Source organism: Camellia sinensis, chromosome 8 (genome assembly GCF_055761805.1).
Source record: "Camellia sinensis isolate YWXY chromosome 8, ASM5576180v1, whole genome shotgun sequence".
Taxonomy (NCBI): domain Eukaryota; kingdom Viridiplantae; phylum Streptophyta; class Magnoliopsida; order Ericales; family Theaceae; genus Camellia; species Camellia sinensis.
This window is the reverse complement of record NC_138968.1, coordinates 38,935,843-38,955,034: the sequence shown is the minus strand read 5'-3', so window position 1 is coordinate 38,955,034 and position 19,192 is coordinate 38,935,843. Positions and strand designations below refer to the sequence as shown.

General features: G+C 35.6%; 2 protein-coding genes across 2 annotated transcripts; one reads left to right on the top strand and one right to left on the bottom strand.

Annotated features, from left to right (window-relative positions):
* The first annotated feature begins 724 nt into the window (after positions 1 to 724).
* LOC114304616 (Mitochondrial import inner membrane translocase subunit Tim17/Tim22/Tim23 family protein) lies at positions 725 to 8,627 on the top strand. The gene is made up of 8 exons (XM_028249768.2): positions 725 to 1,164; positions 3,898 to 4,037; positions 4,217 to 4,316; positions 4,426 to 4,524; positions 4,689 to 5,036; positions 6,270 to 6,362; positions 6,448 to 6,654; positions 7,947 to 8,627. Exons 1-8 carry the CDS (start codon positions 838 to 840, stop codon positions 8,208 to 8,210), a joined length of 1,578 nt encoding a protein of 525 aa, XP_028105569.2. The 5' UTR covers positions 725 to 837; the 3' UTR covers positions 8,211 to 8,627.
* Positions 8,628 to 9,911: 1,284 nt separating this feature from the next.
* LOC114304617 (uncharacterized) lies at positions 9,912 to 14,184 on the bottom strand. The gene is made up of 2 exons (XM_028249769.2): positions 13,453 to 14,184; positions 9,912 to 10,885 (listed from the first exon to the last, which is right to left on the bottom strand). The coding sequence occupies exons 1-2, from the start codon at positions 14,041 to 14,043 to the stop codon at positions 10,166 to 10,168; spliced, it is 1,311 nt and encodes a 436-aa protein (XP_028105570.2). The 5' UTR covers positions 14,044 to 14,184; the 3' UTR covers positions 9,912 to 10,165.
* Between the last annotated feature and the right edge of the window lie 5,008 nt (positions 14,185 to 19,192).

The window sequence follows — 19,192 nt, the reverse complement described above, 5'->3', positions numbered from 1 at the left end:
ATTTACAAATAAATAAATAAAAAATAAATTGTATACCAATAAAAATAAAGAAGACAAAAAACGTAAATTAAAGAACAAGAATTAATTAATGTATAAAAAAAAAGAGACAAAAACATAAATTTTAAAAAAAAAAATTTAAGCAAAATATGCCAAATCCAAACCCAAAATAAAATAAAAAAAACAAAAAAAAATATACGCAAAATACACCAAATCCAAACCCAAAATAAAAAAAAATAAATTTAAGCAAAATACACCAAATCCAAACCGAAAATAAAAAAACTTAAAAAAAAAATTTAAGCAAAATACGCCAAATCCAAACCCAAAATAAAAAAATAAAAAATAAACAAAATTTATTTGCAAAATACACCAAATCCAAACCCAAAATAAAAAAATAAAAAAAAATGTAAGCAAAAAACGCTAAATCCAAATCCAAAATAAAAAAATAAAAAAAATTTAAGCAAAATACGTCAAATTCAAACCGAAAATAAAAAAATAAATAAATAAAAAACATTTTAGTAAAATTTGCCAAATCCAAAAAAAAAAAAAAAAGAAACTAAAAAGGACATATTGGTAATTTAACAGGAAGACACCTCACCAAAAAAATCAAAAAACTAAAAAATTCTTCCCAAACTAAACTTTTTAATCCCAAACTAAAATAATAAAAAAATTAAAAAAATTAAAAAGTGAATCCACTTCTCAATACGAGGCTAAACAATTCTCCCCATTTTGCATTTCCACCCCCTTCCCCCATTTCCTCATTTTCTCTTTCTACACAGCCAAACACATCTCTCTCTCTGTCTTCTCAGATGCAGAGAACCTGCTTTTTCTCTCTCTAAAATGTCTATCTCTACAACCTCCTCGTTCTCCTCCCCGCCCTCTCCGCCGCAGCCAAACGACACCTCTGATGGCACTGCCGAGCGCCGCCTCCGGGAGGCCGAGGATCGGCTGAGGGAGGCCATCGAGGAGCTGCAACGCCGGCAGCGCCGCGCACGGCGGGTCCAGCCTCCTTGTGATCACGCCAACGAGTCTTGCGTCGCCAACGCCATTGGAAACCTCTGCCAGAGCTTCCTCCTCTCCTACGGTGTTCGCGTTGGCATTGGAATTTTGCTCCGCGCTTTCAAGCTCGCTCGCGGACAATCCTATTCGTCCCTTCTTGATCTCAAGGTTCGATATCCAATTCCAAGTAATTTACTGGTTATATCGTAATTCCCTTTTAATATGAAATTGGAAGTTACATTTTGGTTTCATATGTGATTTGAGTCAGTTGATATAGAATAATTATATTCGCATATGTATTTTTATATTCATCGTACTCTGTATGTACTGATCGATCTTCATACGATCTTAATTAATTGCGAGTTCATTAAAATACTCATGTTTTACCTTGATATTGTGGTCATAATGCATTGACTTAAAATAGGCAAAACTAAGGGACCCGTGAGGGTAAGCTCAAATGGAGTAAAACAACCCACTAAACAACTAGGTGTTAGGTTCGAGTCTGTACTTCACCCGATACCTGAGGCTAGCTGGGCTGGGGACTATTACAAGATCTAAGGCTATCTGTTCTGGACTTCAGGATAAGGCAATGTTGTTGTTGGAGATTCTGATAGGCAGTTACTCTATTACAAGATCTAAATCGACGTAGCAGAGGTGGTGATAATAGATCATTGGCTGGTGGTGAATGTTGATTAGTGATGACATGAATTTTGGAGATCAAATACTCGATGTGTCTAAGCTTTTCTGTATATTTTTGTCTTTCTAAAGAGAGAAATGAAAACACACAACACCACATGAGTTTTAGTTTGCGTAATCAGCAAATCATAAATCTACCTAGATGTGATGTGATGCGATGTGACAACAGTGAGCTTGTTTTGCATTTGCAATTATATACTGGTCTTTCATCTGCATTAGGGAGGGGTTTCTTTTTGGTCATTACAACTTATTTTGATTTCATGGGATTACATTGGAGAATAAATTACCGGGTGAACCAATATCAAATACAATTATTGCTAATATTAATTAGTAAATTTGCAAATTCTTCCTCTTGTAAGGTGTTAAACATTGTCCTTGTTTATTACAAACGTAGTATCTTAGCAACACAATAATATCTTTTGTCATTTAGACCATTGATGTCAATTATAAAGATGAGACTTGCAAGCAAGGAAGCACGGGTGCGGGAACGAGTACGGTATGGATACGAATGCGGTGCGGGTACGCCGATTCGGCAAAACTCAAAAAAAGTATGATACGGGTACGGTTGCGGTACGCCGATTTTTTTTTTTTAATATAATTATGGTTAAAGGATCCAACCTACAAATTAAAATTAAATATCAAAACTAAAAAGAAAACTACTCATTTTTTTATAATTTAAAACCATTAAGCGTTAAAAATAATATTTGTGAAATCTCTCACTTTGACATGTTATGCACTGTGAATTTGTGATCATAATTTATTTTTAAAATCTTTCTTTTTACTCATCAATTTGCTATTTTTATAGGGTGAGATCAAAGAAATAACAGCAGACCAAAGAAAGATTTAAAATTAATTGTCAACAGTAAAGGAAAAAAAATTCTCAATTGGGGCAGGTTGTCAATTGCAATTTGCATAATACATAAAATTGTATCATTCCCAATCACTATTAATCAACTAATACAGTATCAATTTTTAATATTTTGTGCATAAACTTTAAAAGTTTGTTATGATTAAAGATTTTATAAAGAAATTCTAGGAAGATCTGAAGCAAAAGTATATTGCATAGTCATACACAGAACTACCCTTTATAGGCCTTGTTATTTTTTTTGGTTCAAATTACTTTTTAAAAACATAAAAATCATTTGCTGATATGCTTATACAATTCATACAGATAGACATGACAGCAGAGAAATATCAAAATTACTAATCTGCAAGGACAAAAAAAAAAAATAAAATTAAAAGATAATAATTGTTGATCTGCAAGGGGAAAAAAAAAAAAAGAGGCCCTGGCGTACCTGAAACGTACCAACGGCGTACCCATGGAGTACCCACACCGTACTCACGCCGTACCCGAATGAACCAAACGTACCGGACCGCCTTTTGCCGTACCCGGTACATGTACCGCCGTACCGGTACGTGTACCCGCACCCGGTAAGTACGCGCTACTCATACGGTAAGTACGCGGTACACGTACGGCACTATTTTTGGAATATCCGTGCTTCATAGCTTGCAAGTCATTGACAAATGATTAAAATAAAATAAAATACAAGGGACATAGCATGGTTTTATTTCTGAATCCTTTGAATTTATGGAACATGCAATCACAAATCTTCTATGCGTTTAAATTCGTTGTTTTTATTGTTATACTGGGAGTCCATATTAAGCAACTTTAGTTTATTTGGGTTTTCTTTTTTCTCTGTCACTCCCTCTCGTTGTCCAAATGTTATCAGATGCAATTGATAGTTTTTTCTTAATTCTTGTTGTTTGGGAAAAGTAGATCTAAAAAATGGCACTTGGAAAAGACAATGCTTCTGTACTTAAATGTTGAGAGTAATGTTTTCCAATAACAGTTCTAAACATCTGTACAGGAATATTGCTTTCTTTGTTATGTTTAGATATAAAGCAAGAAATTTAGTGCCTATGCTTTATTCGTCCACTATTATCTTAGTTCTTTAGTTTGTCAATTTTGTAATCATCTGATATGCAGCCTCGTTGAATATGATGGGTGCATTGCTTACTTGTATTGTTTTTTGTTTTCAACCACAAATAAAAGAGAACAAAGTTCTCTCTCTAATATATGGTAGATTGTTCTTATTTTCCTCTTTTAGGTTAAATAGAAGTTTTACTTGTCAATTGATGTAACCTTCTAAAGGCATGCATCTTGAGAATATTCGTGCCCTAATGTTGAGCATTTGAGTTTTGCAGCAACTTGTCTCAGAGAAAGATCTGATAGTAAGAGAGGAAGCATGTCGAATTGGTTTACTTTTTGGAGGATTTACTGGATCCTATCATGCCCTTAGGTGTTTGTTGAGAAAGTTGAGAAAAAAAGAGACACCATTAAATGCGTAAGTTTCATGTAGAAACATTTTCTATGTATAACTTTGCTTGTGGTTTATCGCGTGTGTTTTCCTTTTTAATTTCCTGGTTTTGGGGTGTGAATAATTTGGTCTTATTTTAAAATCTTGTGATGCATTCTATATTCTACTCCACGTTTGTGACTTTGTTAAAGGGGATGATGGACCAGAATTTTAGCAGGTTCAGCAGCAGGTTTGTCTATTTTGGCATTGGATGATTCGAATCGGAGGCGTACACTTGCTCTGTATCTTTTGGCTAGGCTTGCCCAGGTATGTCTTTTAATTTGATATTTCCTTGGGTTATCTGTCCATCTAACATGAAGTTGTAGAAATTGGTTTTTTTCCGTACTCTGGCATTTTATTGCAATTATTTGTTCAGTGTGCTTATAACTCCGCAAAGTCCAAGAACAAGTTTCACCTCTGGGGAAGCCATTGGCGACATGGAGATGCATTGCTTTTTGCCTTTGCATGCGCACAGGTAACATCCTCAATTTTCTCATTTGCCTACATAACAACTATTTGGCCACCTCCCAAATACATGACACTACCTGTACCTGACATTTTATATCCTATATTAGAAATGTTTCTTCATTGCTTCCATATGTTTTCTTCATATCTTATTCATTAGAAAGCTCTTTCCAGGTTATGTATTCCTTTGTAATGCGTCCTGAGAGCTTGCCAAAATCATATCAAGATTTTATCCAAAAAACAGGGCCAGTTGCACGACCTGTATACAAGGCCGTGAGAGATTGCTGCAGAGGTGGCCCGGTGGATGTTGCCTCGTTATCTGCTTACCTATCTAGCAGAAAGAACTCCAACTTTGCAAAATTGGAAGAATTTCCTTCAATTATTCCCTGCTCCATAATTCACCCACATACAAATTCATGTCTAGTTCACAATGCTAATGCAGCATCAGCAACTTTCAGGAAAACGTTTCCACTTTATTTCTCTTTGACTTTTGTACCGTTCGTTGTTCTGCATCTGCAAAAGGTACGCCTGTTACTTCTGATTTTCTTTTTTTTCTCGTTTTGGGTGTGCATGAAAACTAAATATTGATTCATATTGCTGATAAGCTGATTCACATCATGGCTAGAAGTTCCCATAGATGTGGCCTTCTCAGTGTCACTAACTAAAATAGAATTAGTTCATGTCCTTGTGATTGACTTTCCAAGTTATGTTGGTTTTAACTATTGCAATTCAAGAACTATCAGACGATAAAATTTTCACTGTCGATGAGTTTGCAAGCCATGTGTTGGCTTCAACTGGTGAAGTTCACAATACATAGGCAATGGTTAATTAGCACAATAGATCATGCAGAACTGCTTTTACTTTTTTATTTGTATTTTTATTATTTATAATTATTATTGTTTCTAATGTTTCCAGGACAACAGCCTATTCCACTTTATAAAGCACAATGCCTGCAAGCTAGGCACAGATAGTGTAGCTGATAGCCTAGTTAGAGAATATATATATTTTGTGGTACATTAGTACGGAAGAAATTTCATGCCATCTTCAACCAACTGAAAACTGTAGAATCTACTACACCCTCTTGAATTGTGGAAAAAAGTGAGAAATTTAGATTCAACCAACCTGAATTTGTCCCTTTTGGGGCACACAGGCAAAAACGCCAACTCTCAATAATATAAAACATTTGACCCAAATTTTTATTTATTTATTTATTTTTGTGAGAAGAAGGAAAACACCTCAGTTTTTTAAATATTTCACCCTGGTCTTACAATTTTGATATATGTTTCCTGGTTCTCTTTTTCGTGAGAACCACATGAAAGTGGACGTGTGAATAGTCTCTTCTCATATATTGTGTAGTTTAAATAATGTGTGATCTTTAGTATATAAGCATGACAGGTCATATTCTTTTTACTGAATGGACTTGTGTTTATGGATAATAAGTTTAATATATATTGATAATTTTTTAGGGTAGTTGATTCATGGCCACTTTTAATGGTTAATGGGACACATGCCTTTTATCATCCATAAGAGCAACCTTGACTCTTTCCTCAATATGAGGCCATATCCACTTTATAAAAAATATGAACTGTGGAGTGTGCTAATGTCATTATTGTAGTTATTTTCCAAAGTCAAGAAGGGAGCATGTCTTAGTTGCAGCTTTTTTCCTTTGACGAGCCTGTTTTGAGCCACTATTATTTAAATTTTTTGGGCTTGCTTTAGGGTTGTTGAACTGATATATTTTTTGATCCACTTTAGTTCATGGATGCTCCTGTCCGCATCTGTTGGCATGCTGTTAGAGGAGCTGTTCGATCAACATCATTTTTGTCAGCTTTTGTAGGAATATTTCAGGTGACTGTTTTTTCAATGTCAGTTTTATTTGCATTTTCTGGAATTTACATAACTCTGTTTCTGTACTTCTCTTTGGTATTGCAAGGGCGTTATATGTTTGCATAGAAAGGTGGCATCAAAGGACCACAAGCTTGTTTATTGGGTCGCAGGTGGGCTTGCTGCCCTTTCTGTACTACTGGAGAAGAAAGGTAGACGTGGAGAACTTGCCTTGTATGTTCTTCCTCGGGCTGGAGATTCTTTGTGGTATATATTAGTGAATCGTCATCTGCTTCCAAATATCAAGAACGCTGAGGTATTACTTCTTAACTGCTTTAGGTTCAAGTTTTGAGAACACGTTTCAGTGCTAATTAGGCTTATTTGGCGTTTGGAAAAAGTGATGCTTTAAATAATCATAAGAAACTTCCTCATTATGTTCATGCTTTGCAACCAATAAAAAAAATGTAGCTAGCTTGGCAACTGCCATGATAGTTTACTCTCCCGAGGATGCTTCTTTGTTTGAACTAGGCTGGAATTAGCTGTGTTATTTATTTATTGTCATGCAAATCCTTCAATTGTTTATATGTTGTCTTAGTTCATTTGCACATAAATCTATGAAGCACTGCCATTACAAATTATTTTGTTTCATGGAAATTGTCTGAAACTGTTGCTGTGTATGATTTTTCATTTCTATGTCTTATTCAAATAGTTGGTAAAATTCAGAGAACTTAGCTTTTGAATTATGGCAAAAGGCACAAACATTGGAGTTTTATTTTATTACCCGTAAGAGGTTTGAAGAGGAAAATATGGTCTACTGGGAGAACCGCTCAAATGGGTAGGAAGAGAGAGATTTGAGGAAGATTGTGTTGCAGGTGCCACAATTGAAAAAAAGTAAAATTGGGTTGATTTGGTGTGCATATATATATACATGTGTATGTGTGTAATTTGGAGTTTAATAAGGTTAAATTTTTAGGTATATATATATTTGTGTATATAATTAGGTTGTTAAATGAATAGAAATTTAGAGTTAATAGGTGGTTTAATTCATTAATATGGGATTATGTTAAAATTAGGTGTATGATAGAAGAGAGAGAGAGAGAGAGAGAGAGAGAGAGTAGTCTTTTTCATGTAAAAGTAGAGAGTGGTGCTACATCCCTCTAATTTTGCACCCCTAATTCCATCCCTAATGACGTGGCACACTCCCATGTGAAGTGATTCCACACTTTGAAGAGAGTTGATTGGTCATTGTTGTTTGCCACCTCATTAGAGGTGCAATCGGGGGTGATGAAATGGGGGGATGGGGCATTTCTCAAAAGTAAAATAGTCTTGTCATGGCTAATGTTATCAGATATTAGATTGCAATTTAGTCCAAAGCTATGAGGGAGCCCTTTGCCTGTATTTTAACCGTAGGGGGTTGGACCACAAGGGGTAAAGTAAAATTTTCCCTTTAAATTATGTCCAAATCCACAAAGTTTGGAGATTTATTTTATTTCCATGTACTACTAGTATGCCTGAACTGTTTGGTCCTACCATAAAAGAAAAAAAAAAAGAAAAGGGGGGTAAGAACTAAAGAAATTGTCTGAATTGTTGGCTTCCCGAGTGTTACAGGTGGCTCTATTCTGTGCATGCATGGGTGGAATAATGTACTACTTGGAACATGAACCAGATACCATGGCTCCGTTTCTCAGAAGCTTGATCCGTCGCTTCCTTGCTAGCAGAATCAGCAATCCAGCCCCTTCATCAAATCGGAGTGCTTCTTACACATATCTACAGACTCTCGATGCCATCAAAAAGCCAAAATTGCGAGAGAACCGAGATGGTGAAACTTCAGCTTCCGAAAAATACAATCTCGAATCCATACCTGGACTCTGAGCACCTTTTTTTCAAATGCTCATTCACAATGGCTATGAGAGCTCAAGCTCAACCATTCCTTTTTATTGGCTTCATTTCCAATTTGTTGCCAGAGCGGCAGAGTTCTGGCACAATTTATTAAAAGTCAGCCTGAATGACTGGGTATTTTACATCCTCCGGTTGTAGTCAACATTATTGAATCCTTGAGATTTAATTCTCATTCAATTTTGAGTCCTTTATTTCGAAATATTTTCTGTTTTGAACTAAAACTGTCCTTCGTGGAACAGAAATTGAAGAAGAAAAAAAAACAATATATTTACAAACCCTGTTATGGTTTTTGAGAGGGATTGCCTTTCTGTAAATAAATAAGAACAGCTTGTATTGTTCTGATAGTGATTTCTCTGCTATGCATGAAGAAGAGATGGCTGTTATCTATCATTTCTTATTTGGCTGTCAAGTTCAGTACAATTGACTGTGATTACGTGTTAGAATCTTGATCATCTTTACATCTCTACTTTGCTCGAGTGGATTTTGAATGTTAGATGTGAAGTCAAAATAGCAGGGGTCAAGGTCGGCTAGTGAGACAGATGAGAGATTGCTTCATGTACGATATAGGGTTGTGAGACAATAAATGTGGCTGCTAGTTGTCATGGAACTCTACTTAAAGGCTTGTTTTGGGAAGTTGGTTTTTAATCAATTTTTTTGGTTTGCAGTAAAAGTCAAAAGTTGGTTTTTTTGAATTTTTTATCATTTGGGAAGTTGGTTTTTAGTCAATAGTGAAATTACAATTCTACCGCTCATGGGTCAAAATGTATTACATAGGTGAAGTTGGTTTGGTCATTTTATTATGATTTGATATCATAAACAAATATTAATTAAAAAAAGTCAAAAATTACTTTTTATCAACTTGTCAAATCATTTGTCTAAAAAAATTAAAAATTTGATTAAAAGTCAAAAAATCACTTTTTATTATTTTTTCAAAATAGGCCTTAGGTGGTTGTGGAGATTGCAGGTGATACTATATTATAGTACTTGTATAACACATTGATCAACTTTTTCACATGGTTACACAATTTCCAAGCAAGTAGTGATTACACTATATTATGCTTAGCATTATGGAGATGTTAAAAAGAAGGAATGACAATGGATCATGACGGAACCGGGAATTATACTCTCCGTTCCCGATCTTTGAAAGTATAAAATTTTTTATTTTTGCCTTCGATTCTCGGTGGAAAACCCATCACCTCCCGTCCCTGTCCCTAATAGGGATCGGATTTTTCTGATCTCGAAAAATTCTTGACCTTTTTTTTTTTTTTTTTTTTAAATTTTGCATATTCCATTTTTTTTAATTTTTTATTTTGAAGCAAATAAAAATAATATATATAAAAGTATAATCCATTAATGTCCAAACATAAACATCCAAATAACATGACAAACAAGATACAAAACAACACCCACACCAAAAAAAAAAAAAAAAAAAAAAAAAAAAAAAAAAAAATTCCAAAGAACATATACATACAGAGAGGTCTAATAGTAATTTCAATTCGGGTGAAAACGGGGATGGGCCGGGGGAACCTATCACCGTCTCCTGTCTGAAAATTGTCGGGGATTCATTTTCGTGCCTGTCGTCAGGAATATTTTTCAAGAAAAACCCGTTCTAATCGGAGTCGAGGGTCAGATTCCGTCAGATCGGATTCAAATTACCATCCCTAGTAAAAAGCCTTTGTAGCACAGGTAGCAAAGACTACCCCGAGAGTTTATTCCATACAGTCCCAAGTTCTTCCATTACACACACACACACACACACATTCCATACAGTCCCAAGTTCTTTTATCTCTCTCTCTCTCTCACACAAACACACACACACACACACACACACTCTCTCGTCACTCTTATTTTAGCTAGAATTCAAAGATACAACACAGTCAAAACACGCTTGCTTCTGCATAGACGTGAACACAAGACAGTACATGGTTTTATGCGTCTCCATCTTCGCATCCTGCATCTGGCCTCTGCCGGCCAAGGCCCAAGAGTTTTCCTCCAGCTGCCAACAGCAAAAAGGGAGTTGCTAACAAGAGCAGAGCAAAGGCTTCATTGGGAGATACTGCCATTATTGAACACATATAAGCCCCAAACAGGGCTGAAACCGAGATTTGTGGCCACGGTTTCATTGGGAATTCATGTAGGAGGAATATAACCAATGCCACCGATGAGATGAACCCAGACGAATTAAACAGTATGAACAATCTAGTTAGGCTTGAACCTTGTTTCTTCAATTGGAGCGTACCATTTGGGTTGTATCTATAAGTGTAACCCTCTTTAGAATTTGCAACCGTGGCGCGGATGCTAAATCCGGCATGGTAGGTTATTGTTGTGAGCAATGTGGCTGTGATTAACAGTATTCCATTCAATGCCTCTGTTCTGAGCTTGATGAGGGACTTGATGGTGCTAATATTTGATGGGTTTTGAGATTTTCTTCTGCATTCATGATCGACCTTGATGTTGATGCTTTGATCTGTCATGTCCCGGGCTCTCATGGCGCCTGCTCGTCGAAGGATTTTGTCGATTTCCATTTCGATCTTTCCAGAATATGGGAGAACATCTAGGATGTCCAGAGGGGTGAAACCGCCGGAGTTCTTGGCGTTGACTTCCACTATTTTGTTAAGGCTTTGATTATCAAGCAGTACTTTTAAAGTCTTCATAAAAAATGAACTTAAGTAAGTAAAATTCTGTTTGTTCCCAATAAAACAGAGGACGATCCTTCAAAAATTACAAACATGAAAATACAGTGGAGATGACGAGAGGAAACCAAAAATTTTGGAAATAAAAGAAAAGACAAACAACTACAGCTTCAATGCGAGTCCTGAATACAAGATCATAAAAAACGATCATAAAAACTGTATTTGGATATTGGATTTGAAGAGAGATTTGTAGTTCGAAAAGAAAATGAATATGGAATGTGAACAATACTTTTTTTTTTTGGATATGGAATGTCAACAACATTTTTTCCTCCATAAACTCAACATTTTTTCTATAATTTTAAAATCATTATAGAAAAATAATAAATTTAAGGGTAAATTACACTTACCTTCCTTGAGATTTCTGACAAATATAAAAATCTCCCCTGTAGTTTCAATAATTACAATAACCTCCGCTACTTTAACTGACAATATATACAAACCACCATTATGTTAACTAGCCGTTAGACAGGTGATGAAAATTTCTTACATCAACACATTATGGTGACTGAATACCAAAATCACCCTTTGTTCCTTATAACCAAACACTCCGATAACATCACAAACATTGCTCTTCTTCCTTTCCCTCTTCTTATCCTCTTCCACTCCTCCACCGATAGCATTACTCCCATCGCCTCATATTCTCTCTCTCTCTCTCTCTCTCTCTTTATAATTCTTACCACTTCCATCTTCTTATTATCCATTCCAAACACACATTAAATTTATACGAAAACTTATACAAAAATTAAAGGCACACAACATTTTCTCCTCTAATCTTACACCCACTTTTCCATTCCAATATATACATACAAATATACAACTAGGAGGACTCCATATTCCATTATAAGTTGTAAGAACTAGTAGACTTCATTAATAGCATGATTTGTCTTTGCCCAGAAGTAACAATTCATAAAATTTTGGTACTATAATATGCAGTAAACAGAAGCAACTAGAATGGCCTTAGCATATACATACAAATTTGTAAATTCATATTATTAGGCCATCCAGATTAACATGAAAAAAATAAAAAATAAAAAAATAAACTAAATTAATTTTTTTTTTAAAAAAATCAAAGAATGCATGCTACACAGGCAATAAAAGTAAAATTCAAATAACATGCTTCTCAAACAGATTCATTGTTCAAAGATTAGAAATAACCCAATAGATTTCAAAGAACTATGGTCCATATCTACCGCAACCCAATAATGAAATTGGGTTTCAGTTGATCTAGATTTTGGCACCTATAATGTATTGTGTACCATCATGCTAGAGAAAATGAAAATTAATGAAAATGAATCCAAAAGAATAAAGCCAATCATGTTCAATTCCTTTTTCATTACAAGCAACAATAAATAAGGCTCATAAATTTGTTCTATTGTAACAATGGAACTGTATGGATTTTCTTTGGTTGAGACGGCAAGAGAAGAAAAAAGTATGGTTTAAACAAAAATCAATGAAATATGGTTTCAAAGAAGAAAAAAGAAATAGAAAGTAAGTCAGCAAGATTTATGAACTTTTGCATCTATCAATCACTACTAGAATGCTTGGTGTGCAAAACTTATGTTTCATGTTTCTTCAACATTATCTCAATCTCAGGCCCACCATTGCCATCCTTGCAATAAAAAAGAGATAATGCTCCATTTTTATCAATTGATGCCATCTTCACCATTTCCTTCTTCAGCCGTACGTCTACCTTCTCTGTTCCTCTCCTTCCTCTTCTATTTCTTCTTCCGATCGTGACCAAGATAGCAACCAACCGTCACAAACCCAGATCGGTCAACGCTGCAGCCATCATCGGTCAACCCAGATCGGTCAGCGACGGACGACGGAAAGGGAGTGGAGGAAGAAGAAGAGAAGGAGAAGGAAATACGGCGGTGGCAGACGGCGGAAAGAAGGGGCACTGGCGAAGATGAGCTTCTCTCTCTCTCTCATTTCTTCAGAGGTTTAGATTGGTAAATGAAGGAAGGAGAAGGATCAATATATATTTTGTAGGGTTAAAAGAAATAGTCAAGGGTATTTTTGCCTTTTTGTGCTCAAATCAAAGGTTAATACGGTCATTTTGTATAAGCAAATAACGTCGTTGGTGTAAAATTGACGGATTGGGAGAATCTTGGTATTGTCAGTTAAAGTAGGAGAAATTATTATGATTATTAAAATTATAGGGGAGGTCCCTATATTTGTCAGAAATCTCAGAGAAGATAAGTATAATTTATCCTAAGTTTAATAAAACATCTTCTATGTTAACACAGAATTTATAGTAATTTTTTATATAGATATACATATGTATGAGATTTTTTTTAATAGTATAGTGATCGTATTACAATTCTACATGATTTTACGGGTAGGATCATAATCATTTTATGATCTTACAAAATTTAATATTCTAGTGCGATCTGTATCGAATGGGCAAATTAAAGTCATAGGATCCGAGATTTTGATAAATATACTCATACGGGAGAGGATCATATATGAAATTATGATTAGTTTCTATGAAAGTAGAAAAAGTTTGAGAAAACCAACTAGACCTGTAGTTGTTTTCTGGATGTGGCAAGGTGCAAAACCGTCTTTCCACCACGATCCTTTCTGTTAATCAGATCGCCGCCATAGTCAATCCTCTCGCCGAGCCATTTCACCAAGTACTGGAACACCTTCACCTTATTATACATAACAGCAAGATGAAGACAAGTTTCACCCACCGCGGTTGCTTCTTTCACCGACTCAGGGCAAGCATCAACCAACAACTTCACAATCTCAACCTTGCCTTTCATCGCTGCAACATGAAGTGGAATTAGCCCATTATTCTTGGCCTTGAGATTGCAAAGATTTTTATTACTTTTTATCAAATTATCGACGATTTCTGGATGACCCTCCTGGCATGCCAGGTGCAGTGGAGTGAGACCGTCGAGGTTCAATTCCTCGGCGAGTCCAGGCTGCTTGGACAGTGCTTCTATGGAAGCAGCATCGTGGCAGCCAAGTTGGGCTGCGACGTGCAGAGAATTATTGCCTGATGCTTCCGAAACATCTAAATTTCTAAGAGGTTCAAAATATCCAGTTGATTCACTCAGTTGATGGCGCTCGAGCGTTTTGCTACATGTAGAGATATGCAAGTAAGACATTTTTCTAAAAAAGAAAAAATCAAGAGCTATAGCACTCTGGAAGAGTTTTATAACAAATAATAACGAGAGAGAGAGAGGGAGAGAGAGTTTGTTTATGTTGTGAGTCTCATTCTTTCAATTTTTATTGTTGAAGCCACGTTGTTTCCTTTGTTGTTTCCATGGAACAGCATGTTCAACACGCATATTTACTTGCTTTCCTTGTCTTGACGAGTATTTCATTTTCATTACTGTATTAAGCATTTCATTTCAAGTTTTTTGTCCCAAAAAAAAAAAAAAAAAAAAGAGTTTGGGTTGTATGAGATTTTGGATATATAACTTTCCTAATCAGGAGAAACTAGATTCTCTTCGGTCCATACCATGGTTTTTGGGGTTTCTATTTTAATAATTTGAACAGTTTACTTTTTAGATCACAATGTATAAATCATTCATATAAAAAAGATTGATCTAATGGCCGTTGTTGCTATGTTAAATGCAATAAACTTATATCGTTATAGTTATTAGATTCATCTAATTTTTTTATAAACGTCATAAATTAACGTGGCTATGATTATCAAATTTCATAGATGATTTACACGTTATGATCTAAAAAATGAACGATTAAGATCATCAACGGAGAACTTGTGACGGATCCCACAAACTCAAACGTGTGAACATTTGGTTCTTAATTGGAAACAATAAAACCCAAATGATATTTCCTTGACTAGCCGTTTAGATTCAAAATAATGTTAGAAACAATAATTAATAAATCAATAAATATATTAATTAATATAATGTTAAGTTTCACGTGAAATGATGGATCCCAAATCAAATGTAAATGTTTTTGTAAATTTGGTATGAACCAACCCATTTAGACACGATATACCAAGATTTCTATGAAGTTTCTTTGCTCATAAAGTCATAAAAACCCAAGTTTCTGTGAAATTGTACAAAGGAAAATAAGACCTTTTTCTCGTTCACAGTTAACTTCTAAGTTTCAGTTTTTTTATTTTTTTTTGAGTACATCGGAAATATCTAAGTTTCAGTTTCACATTGGCTTTTTAACACAATTTCGCTGAGATTTCCTTGCAATTGGATCGATAAAGATTGTGGAAATTCGTCATGTCTTTTTGTGATTGATATTTTTAGTTAAAGGGAAATTTCTCTTTGCTTTTTAACACAATTTCGCTAAGATTTCTTTGCAATTGGATCGATAAAGATTTGTGGAAATTGGTCAAGTGTTTTTGTGATTGATATTTTTAGTTAAAGGGAAATTTCTTTTGGAGTGAAAAAAAAAAAAAAAAAAATTACTTACTAAGGTTTTATTTGTCATAATTTAAAAAAGTCAAAAAATTAAAAAGTCATTATCTTATTTAAATCACATCATTTTATTTAAGTCACATCACCTCTCTACCATATTACTTCAAACCCAACTCATACCCAATCTATATTTTATAAAAAGTCAAAAAGTATACTTATTTAGATCATCTCAAACCACCCTTTAAATATCATTTTATTTTCTAAGTTTCAAAATCATACGTTTAGACCTATTGACTATAAAAATTGCTTCACCTTCATCATTCTATTTGTACAATTTTTAAATTTTTTTTTTAAATTGAGGTTTGAGAAGTTTGTTTAAATGTATTGTTTTAAATTTAATAAAAATAAAATGATATTTATTGATAATTGAAGGTATAAAGTATAATGGAAATACTATGGTACACATGTTGCTAAAACTTAGTGACTTTTTTTATGAAAAAATTTTCAAACTGTCGTTGAAATTTAAAAATTAGTGAAATTTTTTTGTGACACTTTTTTAAATTGTCGCTAAAATTTATAATTAGTACCATTTTTTGTGACAATTTTTAAAATGTCGCTGAAAATTAACAATTAATGACTTTTTTTAATAGTGTTTGATGAAAAATGTCATTAATTATCATATGACCTATTAGACAATAATTCCATCTATTAGGACCTACACGTAACTCTCCCAAAAAAATTTGAGCTATAATGAAACATCATATGAGGTTTAACAAAATAATTCTGGATCATCATTAAAATAATGTCATAACTAACATTACAAGGTATTGTAACTAACAACACAGTACATCATAATAAGAAACACAAAAGTCGTAACTAAATGTGCATATGGTGCCACCCTAGAGGGGGTTTGTACCATAGAATTTCCCAAAGTGTAAGCAACCATGTGGAGCTAGGAAGAGTGGGTGCTATTATGCGGACTGTGTAGCGAAATGGGCTTATTTTGGGGTCCATTTCGATAATCCGAACCGTTCATATTTTAAAATACATCAAGTAGAATATGTCTGTAAAAAATCAAGTTAATTTGATATCATTTACTTATTCATATACTCACATTTGTATCTATAAAAATAAAAAATAATTGTGATTTAAAATATTAAAATGAATACAAATGTGAGTGGATGAATGGGTAAACGATATCCGATTAACTTGATTTTTTGCAAGAATGTTCTACTTGATGTATTCCAAAATATGAACGATTTCAATTATTGAAATGAGCTTCGAAATGAGCCCATTTCGCTGCACAGCAACATCCCCAATTCCGTGGAACTATGGCCTTTTTTTTTTGAATTCAACTATGGCATCTTTATTGGCTTGTTTTGTGCAACTTTGTAAATTAAAAAATAAAAGTTAAAAATACATACTCTTCAACTTCTAAATAGTCAATTTTTTTTACCTTATTTAAATTATTTTTATTTAATAAGTTATAAGTAAAAATTATATTAAACAGCTTAACGCAAACTTTCAAAATAAATAAATAAAAATCAACTCTACGAGCATTCAACTCTTCTCATTTATGTGTCATTTTTCTTATATTTGCTTGGTCTTTCTTGTATGTGATAAGTTTGTTATATATATTGTACGAGTACGAAATAATTCTTCTCGTATGATCCTGTTGATCAAGTTTGCGCTTCTCCAAATGTCATCGCTTTACTTCCTGAAAACATAACTGTGAGCTAGCCGGCGGGTGTGTGCCGGAAACCCCTCCGATGCCTAAGTCAACAACTAGAAATAGACAATAAGCTCTGTGTATTCTAGAGTAAGAATTGGGATACCTGTACATAGGTCTGGCCATGAGCTTTTATAGACTCTGCTTGGCATAATCCTAGTAGGATTTCCAACTCTCCTTATAAGAGTCCTTCTAGGAATCACACACCCTACTCACTGCCAACCAAGTAAGATGGTTTGCACAATCCTAGTAAGGCTGTACTCTCCTTAGCAAAGTCCTCTTAGGAGTCATACTCTTACTCATTACCAACAAAGTGAGATGGTTTACACAATCCCAGTAGGACTCTAACTCTCCTTAGCAGAGTCCTACTAGGAGTCTCATCACTGCAAGTCAAGTGAGATGGCTGAACCCTTTACCTCGGTTATACATTTCTGACCGAACTGCCTTATCTTGGTTCCCTGCCATTCGGACCGTGTGATCGAAAGTCAATCTATCGAATGCCACCCTGCCGAGCTATACACAGCTCGACCCTCGCCATTGATGTTACCTCGGTTTGCTATAGAACTTTCTTTACTTCGGCTGTCATCTTTACCTCAGCTCTGTGCTCAACTAAGTAATGGAATAGAAGCATCGATTGAGCTATACCTAGCTCTACCATCTGTCTTACCAAACACTTCGACTAACCCTTGGGCCTAGTATTTAGGTTGCTCGGTCAACGCCCTTGCCCAGTTTTGTACTCAGATAAAAAAGGACCGAGCTATCCATCATCCATACTCTGGCCCTTATCTCGGCCCATTACGTGGCCCAGCTCCCAAAGAAGACTCTTCCTAGCTTGGCCCAATTTGTTTACAAATGACCCTCTTAATTGCCCCTTAATTCCATCTACATAGCATGATTGAGATTATTTTTCCTCCAGCCAAGCTAAGAACGCCCCCACTCTGCCGAGCTAAAAAGTTTGTTCGGCCCTCATTAAGCCTTGTCAGTTGCTCAACATGTCCTTCCACTAATCTGGTACGACGTCATTCCCAGGATACATGGCGTGCCCCCAAAATCCTCGTTCTCCTGTTACCGCCGTCATGCCGAAAATTTGAATAGCCTTGCGTTTTTGCCTTCAACGTATATATCCTTCGAGTTTGCAATCGTATGGCGAGTCGTTCTTTCTGTGTCTCGCCGAGCAGACTAGCTCGGTTTATACTTACCCTGCCAACCTGCTTTGACCGAGATAACCATCTCAGTCCAGGAAAAAATTTGTTGGTCAAACCTGCCAACCTGCTTTGGCCGAGGTAACCATTATCCCGACCAAAGAGTTCAAAATTTGTTGATCAAACCTGCCAACCTGCTTTGGCCGAGGTAACCATCATTCCGGTCAAAGAGTTCAAAAGTTTGTTGGTTAAACCTGCCAACCTGCTTTGGCCGAGGTAACCATCATCCTGGCCAAAGAGTTCAAAAAAATTTTGCTAGTCATTCCTACCAACCTGCTTTGGCCTAGGTAACCATCATCCCGGCCAAAGAGTTAAAAAAAAATTTGTTGGTCATACCTGCCAACCTGCTTTGGCCGAGGTAACCATCATCCTAGCCAAAGAGTTCAAAAATTTGTTGGTCAAACCTGCCAACTTCCTGCAGCCTAGATACCTATCTCGGCTTAGGAGAGCTAGATGTTGGTTATTCCTGCCAACCTTCTTCAGCGCAGATCCTTATCTCGGCTTGAAGAAGAGCTAAATGCTTGGCCATTCCTGCCAAACTCTTGATTGCCCCCCAGTAGGGCAAAGATTTGTTGGTCAAACTTGCCAACTTCCTGCAGCCTAGATCCTCATCTCGGCTTAGGAGAGCTAAATGTTGGTTATTCCTGCCAACCTTCTTCAGCGCGGATCCTTATCTCGGCTTGAAGAAGAGCTAAATGCTTGGCCATTCCTACCAAACTTCTTGATTGCCCCTCAGTAGGGCAAAGATTTGTTGGTCAAACCTGCCAACTTCCTGCAGCCTAGATCCTTATCTCGGCCTAGGCGAAGTGTTGGTTTTTCCAGCCAACCTCTTCAGCCTAGATCCTAATCCTAGCTGAAGAGAGCTCAAAGTTGGTTATTCCGGCGAACTTTGAGCGAAGTGTTTGGTTTTTCTAGGCAAATGTCCTGCAGCCTGGATCCTTATCCTCGACTTAGGAGAAGTGTTAGTTTTTTCAGCCAACCT

Bases quoted from the DNA above. Each gene is read 5' to 3' on its own strand.
- LOC114304617 (XM_028249769.2), bottom strand. From the start codon at position 14,043: ATGTCTTACTTGCATATCTCTACATGTAGCAAAACGCTCGAGCGCCAT. The intron at 10,886-13,452 runs GTCTAGTTGGTT...TTTTTTATGAAG, and splicing joins CATCCAGAAAACAACTACAG to ACTTTAAAAGTACTGCTTGA.
- LOC114304616 (XM_028249768.2), top strand. From the start codon at position 838: ATGTCTATCTCTACAACCTCCTCGTTCTCCTCCCCGCCCTCTCCGCCG. The intron at 4,317-4,425 runs GTATGTCTTTTA...TTATTTGTTCAG, and splicing joins TTTTGGCTAGGCTTGCCCAG to TGTGCTTATAACTCCGCAAA. The intron at 6,363-6,447 runs GTGACTGTTTTT...TGGTATTGCAAG, and splicing joins CTTTTGTAGGAATATTTCAG to GGCGTTATATGTTTGCATAG.